At 36.9% G+C, this 10,396-nt stretch overlaps 1 protein-coding gene across 1 annotated transcript; it reads right to left on the reverse strand.

Annotated features, from left to right (window-relative positions):
• Positions 1–384: 384 nt before the first annotated feature.
• Positions 385–7,733, reverse strand: LOC311089639 (uncharacterized protein). Its single transcript, XM_084124510.1, has 5 exons — positions 6,535–7,733; positions 5,831–6,145; positions 5,403–5,735; positions 1,277–1,336; positions 385–1,134 (listed from the first exon to the last, which is right to left on the reverse strand). Exons 1-5 carry the CDS (start codon positions 6,593–6,595, stop codon positions 1,043–1,045), a joined length of 861 nt encoding a protein of 286 aa, XP_083980636.1. The 5' UTR covers positions 6,596–7,733; the 3' UTR covers positions 385–1,042.
• Between the last annotated feature and the right edge of the window lie 2,663 nt (positions 7,734–10,396).

The following is a 10,396-nucleotide window of genomic DNA, read 5'->3' on the forward strand; positions in this document are numbered from 1 at the left end:
CACGTCTTTCAAACTCGACGAAAAGCAGAGACTTTGGTGAAGTTTGTGATGTGTTTGAGGTAACGAGCGCGTTCGTGTGAGGCGTGGAGATTTGCATGTCAATCTCTTTTGCGCGCGTGGGCGTGGTCACATTAAAAATAATGAGCAAGCGTTTGAGAAGCTGGACATCTTGTTGGTTTTATACAAATTACTTGAACAGAGAATATTTGTTTTCAGTTTGAATCCGATGATTTAAAAGTACACACTTAAATGTTTATAAAGGTATATGGCTCATAAATGTGTGACAAGTATTCGCTGAGTTTGGTTTCAGTTTATAGACGTGCTCAAGAAAAAAAGTTCACAGAGACGGAGAGGCAGAACGCACACCCTGTTTATTTTCTTTATTTTTCAAAAGCACAATGTTTGATTTGATTGTAAGTGGACACATACAAAAGTAGAAATATCACAGATTCTTTTTTTATATTTCTTTTTTCTGTATGACCATAAATGACGGAGTAATTTAAGTTTATTGTGCTACAATGTGAAGAAAATCCAGCAAAACACGCCCGCGCGTATGCGACACAGAACAGAGAGAGATTATACAGTCTGAGTCTGTCCATTACTGTATTAATATTATATTTAAAACAGTTTACATATGAAGGGCAAGAAAATGACTTTCAACATTGTAGGCAAATATATCCATAAAATCCATATAAATGAAAATAAATCTGTCTTTTTATATGTAAAAAAACAACAACATTTTAATCTAAACTTAATTATGTCACTATAAGTGCTCAGAGTTTTTTCTCTGTTTTCTGAGAAGAAGAAAATAAAACAATGAACAATCCTCTGTAAGTTTCTGCTATTGTAAATATTGCTGCAGATTGGCTCTAAACTCATCAGTATTTTATTCTAATATTGTCGGCATCTCTATTTCCTCTGGGTGCTTCGAGTCCTTCCTCCCTGCAAAATAAAAGCATTGACTGACCTCTCGTATGTGTTTTTATCATGATTGCAGATTGTTCCAGATCAGATGAGTGTGAATCATCAGATTGTGTGCGGCTCAAAACTCACCAGCTCTTCTTGCACAGATGATCTGAAGAAGAATCACAGTAGGAGCAGCAAACACTGCCATCTCAACAATAATCACAATCACTGCAGGAAACATGAGAGGAAGAAGAGAAACTGAGAACTGAAGTCAAGGGTATTCAACTATCAACAGTTATTGATGAAGCATTTACAGACTGACTGATAGTTTAATGTTATAAAGCTGTCAGTATAAATGAACGTGTCGTACCTCTGTATAATGATCCAGCAGTCACACTGACTTCAGTTTCTGATGCTGTATCAGCTGGATCTGTGGATCACGTCTGTTAGTTCAGTTCAACACATAATGCCACATATACACAACATCATCATCACATATTACTTGAGCTTCACATCACAGAAATGATGAATATGTGCACGAGTCTGTCATCTATTATCTTCTTACTTCACTCTCAAGCTGTCAGGAGGAGAATGGCAGTAGTTGAGAAGAGACTGTACTGTATTACTGTATAACTGTATTACTGTGTTGCTGTATAATTTATTCCTGGTTTATATGAGAGTGAAACACAGTTGAGCTTCTGCAAATAAACCTTCAGCTTGAATGAAGGACATAAGCCTTATAATTCCTAAAGCCGACCTCCTACATGGGTCATACTAGGCTTTAATACATTCATCTGATTTATGCAATATATCATGTATGACCTAGAGTTTCCGCTAGAAAAAAATGGTGCCGGTCAAAGTGACCGGCAGAGGTTTCGTTTTCCGGACATTTTGAAGATATGCCGGTCAAATATCGCCTCTTAATTAGTCAAGTTGAGGAAAACTGGAGGAAGGCTATGTAACTTAAAAAAATGACATAATCAGGCCGAATGCAACATGTTTATTAGCCTAACTTTCAAATAAAAAAACGGAAAAGAAACATGAACGTTCGATTGGCGTCAATCAACGCCAATTGTTTTTACTATGGTTTCACATTCATAGTTTAACAAACCAATCCCCCTTCCCCACATAAAATATCTGAAGCCTATGTTTTTACTCAAGCGAACTTCCCAGTTTCTCTCCACAACTTGCAATGCGCATAAGCCGCGTAACCTTGTTCTCCGCAAGGCGACTTCGCTGCTTCGTCTTGATCTGATTCTGCAGCGAGAACCCCCTCTCTGCAGGAACACTCGAGACCCATTTTCTACTATGGTTTTGTACGTTTCTTCATTCGGATCTATTTGCGATCCATTCCATTCTAAACAAACAACGCAGTTTATATGGTTCGTCCTTGTTTCATTATTCATTAAGATAATAATTAATAAATGCGAGCATAATTATCAGTGAACTTGATAAATGTTGCAGATATGTTTTGCTATGCATGCACAAACAAATGCCTTTCAACTTATGTGTGCACAATTCAGAATAAAATGAATGTGCAGCAATTTGTACAAATAGAGAGTCTATGTCTACTATACGTGTTGTAGCCATTAAAAAAGCTCATTTAGTTTAATATTTGTTAAAATATTATAATGTTATTTTTTAATTTATGTTGTTTATGAAAAGTGAACCGCACAAGTAGGATGCGAAATATTGAGAGACATGGAGCGGGTCAGACATGATTTTGACTACTTAATTAAGTTTGGTTTTGTAGAATGACTTTTTTGAAGTGAATTTCGTTTTGTATAAATTTTATCTTAATTTAAAAAAAAAAATTTTTATCAACCAATTGCCTGGATTTAATAAATAAGCAGCAAAATAAAACAGACGATAGGCCTAATCATGGAGGCGCCCGCGTGGTCACTTGCATTGCTCGTGAACTGGAGCGCATCTCATCCTAATTTAACGAAACTCAGCGTAGGCCTCACAGACATGAAATATATCTTAAGAAAGCTTGAAATGTCTTTTTAACAATTTAAAATGAAAAGAAATAGGCTACTCTCTGATTATGTAATCCATGATGTGCATTTCTCTCTATAGGCGCGTTCACTAAGGACATGGCGATCGTCAACTTCATCTTTACAGCTGTTGTTGCTGTTAAAGGAACACTCCGACTTTTTGGGACTTTAGCTTATTCACAGTATCCCCCAGAGTTAGATAAATCCATACATACCTTTTTCATTTCTGTGCGTTCTGTAAGTGTTATTTGACGCACCCACCGCTAGCCTAGCTTAGCACAAAGACTGGATGTAAATGGATAATGGTAGCATACTAATCCCAATAAGTGACAAAATAATGCAAACATTTTCCTATTTACATGTTGTGATCTGTATAGTCACAGTGTGTACAAATAACAAGGCTATATGAGACAGAGACCATTTTTAACCGTATAAATACTGGGAACTATATTCTCACTAGGCGTAGGAGCACAGCTAACGTTACTTGGGCGGAGTGATTAGCGCAGCACACGAGACGCCCTGTTGATGGTTCCGTAAACAAAACAAACGTGACTAACTAGCTAGTAGCGAACGTGACTCGTGATCATGGCTGACTTTGAGGAATTGTCAGAGGAATTTTACTGTGTATCAAACCAAGATCCAGAACCATATAGTTTTGAGCCAGAATACACAGACGAGGAGTTACAAACTTTGGAAGCTGTAAGACAAGATGCCGAACAGATTGATGTCGAAGGGAGAATCAGAACGAACACGGACTGGTGGTGTAACTGTGGAACATGCCGACAGAAACCGAGTGCCTTTGTTGTAATGAATGGGATCGGGTATTGCCATCAATGTCAAGGCTTGAAGACAATCAAAATATTTGCGTCACTACCACGGAAGATTTCTCTGCCCTAAAACACCCGGCAGTTGTCGTTTTTTTCCCCCATTGTGACAAGATCAACTGGAAGAAACGCCCCATGCCGAGTGAACCTAATGGTCAGCTGTCCACCAAGTAAGTGATTTTGTTATAATGATCATTCATAGTTCAATGAAATTGTAGTATAGCCATTGCATACAGTGTGTCAATACACAAAATATGCACACGTCAACTGACATAGCACATTTGAAATAGCCTTTCATGATCACCTGTTTACTTGTAGCTTAGCTATTCTTACAAAGTTTTCTGTGCTTCCAAAGTTTGTAACTCCTCGTCGGTGTATTGTGGCTCAACTATATGGTTCTGGATCTTGGTTTGATACACAGCAAAATTCCTCTGACAATTCCTCAAAGTCAGCCATGATCACGAGTCACGTTCGCTACTAGCTAGTTAGTCACGTTTGTTTTGTTTACGGAACCATCAACAGGGCGTCTCGTGTGCTGCGCTAATCACTCCGCCCAAGTAACGTTAGCTGTGCTCCTACGCCTAGTGAGAATATAGTTCCCAGTATTTATACGATTAAAAATGGTCTCTGTCTCATATAGTCTTGTTATTTGTACACGCTGTGACTATACAGATCACAACATGTAAATAGGAAAATGTTTGCATTATTTTGTCACTTATTGGGATTAGTATGCTACCATTATCCATTTACATCCAGTCTTTGTGCTAAGCTAGGCTAGCGGTGGGTGCGTCAAATAACACTTACAGAACGCACAGAAATGAAAAAGGTATGTATGGATTTATCTAACTCTGGGGGATACTGTGAATAAGCTAAAGTCCCAAAAAGTCGGAGTGTTCCTTTAATAAAAAAAAAAAAAAATAGGCCTATAATTTTATTAAACAATAAATTAAATGAAATTGTAATTGTATTAAAAAAGCAACAAAAAAAAATCCTGTTTAATGTTGTTTTTTATTTATTTTTACCTATGCTAATTACGCATTAAATTCAGGTAGGCTACTGAGTCGCTGTCCTCAATGCCCAGAAAAGCGCTGAAACGGAGATGAAGGGGAACCCGTTTTTATTTTTTTTTATTTTTTTGGCTTATTTTAACTGGCCCATCCAGTTTTCTGGAGGCCCACCTACAAACAAAATCCTGGCGCCGCAAGTGCTTCGCAGCGGTCTGATATCAAGAAATAACAGACCGCATTCCACATTGGAATTCAACCAAGCCATGTAATAATGTTTAATAACTTTCAAACGGTAGAGCCTGTTCCTTTATAACATAGCCAAAGGTAGGTGTATTTTTGCTTTATACATTTTAGGCTTATTCTCAAATTCAGATTGTGTTAGGGGGGCGGGATTATTAGGCAATTTTAATCGGACAATTTGACCGGAGAGATTTAATTTTGTCGGACATTTCATTTTTTTTTCGGCCAATGTCCGGCAATTACCGGACAACGGAAACCCTGGTATGACCCATGTAGGAGGCCAATATTGGGAATTATAAGGATTGTTATGCAGTTTATGACTTTGACCACTAATATTTTACAACTCCAAAACGTATGAAGCCATCAGAAAGAGTAGAGCCAATCTGTGGAAGTTTTCACAAATCTGTCAGAAAAGAGTGTTTTCTCACCTGAATACTTGACAGTGTATCTGACTGAGGTCACAAGTTGATCTCTGAGAGTAAGCTGACATCTCCACTCTCTGTTGTCATCTTCATTCAGGAGTGTTGTAGTCAGAGTGAGGATGATACAGCGATCTTGATCTGATGATGATAATATCTGATATCTGGAGTCTGTCTTCAGATCAACACCAGCCTGATTCACCCACAACAGCTCATATCCCTCAAAATAGACCAAATCATCACAGGAGTATACAGTATACAACTGACAGGAGAGAGTCACAGAGCGGCCTGGACTGATCTCAGTCTGTGATGAAGATGATGATGATGATGAAGACACTGAAACTGAACACAAGACACAAATCAGACTCTTCAATCATCATCTGAGTTTAAAGGGAGAATCTGCCCTTTTTAAATTGACCACATAATCATAAACTTACCATGAAGAACGTTCAGAAAAACAAGTGCATCAGGTCCTCGTTGTTCTCCATTCACATTTTGTTCGCAGGTGTAAAATCCATAATCTTCTCCTGTGACGTTCTTGATGTTCAGAGAGCAGTCAGACTCCAGACTCAGTCTCTCATGTCTCTCTGAGTCTTTATTCTTTATTCCTCCAGTAATCAGTTCAACTCTCCCTGAATGACTGAAGCTGTTCTCGTAGGTCCATGTAGTTGATTTGCAGTCAGAAAGAGCTTTATTACAGGACAGAGAGACATTTTCACCAGAACTGATGAACACATTCTCTCCACTGGTTCCTGAAACACAGTATATCTCAGTGATCATTATGAAATATATTAATAAATGAAACATAAAACACACCAGCATAAAAAGCAGAAGTTTTAAATCATAGTATTTTTCCTGACTTAAAGCAAACAACACACTCTCCAGAATAAACTATTAGTCTTTATCAGAGAGCTGTTCAAATCACTGACACACTCTTAATATGAAGATAATTCTTCATCATCAGATGTTTGAGTGACACTATGTCCAGTATCAGGAATAATACAGTATGATCTGTGTGTATCAATACACAACTCTGAGATCACAACGTGAATGTGTGCAAGAATAAACTGAGCATGTTCAAATGAACTCTTTCCAGACTAATTCCACTAAATGTCTTTAGAGAAAATACAGATTTCTTTACCTGTGAGAAGTGAAGAGAGAATGATCAGTCCCAGCAGACACAGATCACACTTATCAGCCATTTTCTGTTTCTGTCAGTCTTCCTCTTCATTATATATAGTTACAGCTCCTCCTTTAAACATCAGCAGCTCCTCCTGTGGTTATTAACTTCCTCTCATCTGACCAACCATCACTGGAGAAATAAACATAAAGCCTAATGTTGCAGTGCATGATGGGAACCACCAATCAAAGCTCATCCATGTCTCCCAAAATAATCATTATTGCTAATATAGCGTATAACTGTTGAGCTGAGTGAACCTGAAGGTAGTGATGGTGAGATGAAGCTTCATGAAGCTTTAAAGCTTTCCAGCCTGATGTGTGTAAAAGTGGTTGATTTCTCCAGGTTTGGAATGCACACAGCGACACCTGCTGGTCAATGCTGATATCATGCAGAGCAAATCCTCAGTGGTGTGTTATGGAAATTAATTTGACTTCATGCAGGGCTGCCAATGCTGAGAATCACGCAATCGACACTTTTCACTCGCTCTCACGACACACATCCAGTTTCTCACGCAGAGGAAAATCATGAAGCAAAGAGGGCTGACACCGACAGACAAGGCTACTATTGATATGAAACACACTCTCAGCTCTCAGATTCTGCCAATTTTATCACGAAGTTCAACAATAAATACGGTTTTGGCGCTTGTAAATGTGACGTGACGGATCGCTGTATCACCTGAACCGATCATCTCTTACTCTTCACTACTAGTTAATATCAAATCAAATCAAATCAAGTATATTTGTATAGCGCTTTTCACAATACAGATTGTATCAAAGCAGCTTCACAGTATTAAAATAAAATAATACAACAAAGTTTGTTTCTAGTGGAATTTATTGATTGATTGAATAAAATTAAATATCCCCAAAATATCCCCAACTGAGCAAGCCAAAGGCAACAGCAAATAGCAAATAAACACGAATGAACAATAGGTGTGATGAAAGATACAGTACAACTTACCGAAATGTATATCCCTCATACATTATATCGATCAGTCAGTGTTTTTCACCCGCGGAAGAGCTCAATAACAGCTGGAGAACACTATAACCTACACGTGACGCTACATTTACCTCAGGAACATTAATGACCATAGCACGCTAGTAGACAAATTAGCTATATAGAGTATTTAGCTAAATATGTGCACTATATTATATATTTTTTTTTTAATTGTTTTAAACATTTTTTACATATATCGTTAAAATATTATAACATTATAATAAAACCCTATTATATTTCATTTGAGTTGTTATTTTTAACCTTTAATAATAATAAAAGCTGACAGGGCATTATATATTTACAGCATTAGATATTTTTTTTTCTTGAGAAAAATTAACATGTATCTGTACCTAATATTTAACGAAATTAATCGATATTGAATCAAAATCGGATTCAAATCACAAGAAATTAAAAATGTGTGCCTTCATCTAAGAGGCAGCGCAGTGAATCTGGCTTTTCTGGAGACAGAGCGCTCTATGATAAGTGGCGGCTTTCACAATATGCTCAAAGGAAAGACTATCTTCTCGGTAAGTCTCCAAATCTATCAATACAGCATTGGCACCCATTAATTCGACATTGATTCACTGTGACAAATGACTTGCATGAGTAAAGTCTTGTCATTCTGTTTTTCAGGTTACTTCAGTCTGCAAAATCTTTTAAAGATTGTGGTCCTCCCAAAGGTGTCGGTAAGAAAACCTTTCAGTTATTTTCAAGGCAAGAAAATACAAACATTAACTGCACCAAGAACTAGAATTAAATCCTGAAAAGTTTGTCTACATGCAAAGTACATTCAGTAATTGGAAATGTAATGTTTTCCTAATTACAGGAGTGGTTGCGACCAGAAACCTTTTTAGTGGTGACATTGTCTGTGATTACCACGGCAAGGTCATCATCACAGCATCTGAGGGGAGAGCTATGATGGAGGATCTGCAGGAAGAGGCAGGGTACCTTTTTAAATCCGGGGAGAAAGGCCCGTGCATTGATGACAGACCTTCCCTTGCAGCGCTCACCCACTAGCAGACACGTCTGGCCGCCGCATCAATCATTCCTCCAAGCCGGCAAATATAAAGCCATTCTGCTGGAAAATGGTTGTTAACGGAGAAGACCAGGAAGTGGTTTTATTTAAGGCTCTGCAGAACATCCCTGTTGATCAGGAGTATTTGACTGTGGGGTGAGTCGTAAATCGTGCCGTGGGGAGGGGTTAGATCTTGAGTGGCTGGACGAGTACGCCACAGTCCATTTCTTTTGTTCAAAAGTTCACTTCACTCTTTTAGATGTAAAGTTAGCCCATATTTTGTAGTTGTGTATTTTTTGTTAAATGTTTTTAGTGGTAGTATGTGTATTTATGTTTCATTTTTACAAAAATATTTATTTTTAAAGTTACATTTTTATTTATTTATATTTAATTTGCTACCAAACTTTTATATAGTGATAATATGATGGGCTCGTGTTCATAAAAAAAAAAAAACCAACAACAACAAAAAAAAAACTAAAAAAAAAATCCAAAAAACAAAAAAAAAATTACTATTGTTTAACCCAGCCTCAGACATTACACAAAGTAGTGCGATGTCAGTGCCGGTCCCAAGCCCGGATAAATGGTGAGGGTTTTTACTCACTTATGGTGCACTTTGTCACGGTCACCAGCTAGTCACCACCTCCTCACTACATTTCCCATCATCCTCTCTGGCCCTCACCTGCATGCACTTACCTGACTCCTTACCTGCACGATACCTACCTGAACAACTTGTCTTCAGTCATCTGCTTCCTTCATCCGTCTTCAGTCATTGCCTCGATCTCCATTTCAGAACAGACATCTATCCCGAACACTGTATTCATCAGTTACTCTCCTGCTTCCATCGCTGCGATCACATACTTCTGCAAATAAACCTGTAGATTACTTTACCTGTGTGAATCCTTTACCTGTGTGAAAAATAAATCAGTGTTTACAACATTTATAATAAGTGCACCATATATGGTATGAATACTTATAAATATAATGTGTATATATATATGTTATAACAATTAATAATCCATAAGCATTTCACAGATTCTGTGTACACTAATTGTATAAAACAATTCTGTCAGTACACCATAAGTTATAAAAATGAACTAGATCAATGTGATTAATGCCATTCATAGTTTCCATCCTTATGTTGTGTCTCTCTCTAGTGGGCAAGCAACATTTATTTAGTATACGTGTTTTAAACACTTATGAAAATAACATATATTATAAAAAAATATATATATATAATATATTATTTATGCATTTATAACATTTGGAATTTTTAGAAATGTGTACTTTTATTTTATAATATTACAATTTGTGATTTTACTGTTTACTGGATCAATGCGATTATTTCCACTCATAGTTTCCATCCTTATCCTATGTCTCCCTCTAGTGGGCAAGCAACATTTATTAAGCAAAACTAAACGATCACTGAAGAGAAAATGAGCAAAGACGATCGTAAGAAAAGAATAAAAACAATTAACCACTCTAGACCACTGGAATGCAGCTAATTAATGAAAAGGTAAGTGTGTTTTTCTATTTGTTTGTTCTTTTGCATGAGTTGTATCTTTCAAAATTGAAAGAATGAAAGAAAAACTAAATAAAAACAAAAACATAACCGTAACACACAGTATTTCGAATAAATGATAAACACAGAAACACAGAGTCAAAATTTTCCAATATCAATTTCAGAAATTCAACCTCAAGTTTCTCAATTTCAAGTTCAATGTCTTGTTTTCAAATTCCAAAAAATGACTGAGTAGGAAAGCTGTTCAAAAATTCAGTCCATGAAGAGAAAAAGGTAAAAGATAATTTTGTCTTTAG

The sequence above is a fragment of the Abramis brama genome (assembly GCF_963993115.1).
Source record: "Abramis brama genome assembly, chromosome: 1".
NCBI classification, from domain to species: Eukaryota; Metazoa; Chordata; class Actinopteri; order Cypriniformes; family Leuciscidae; genus Abramis; species Abramis brama.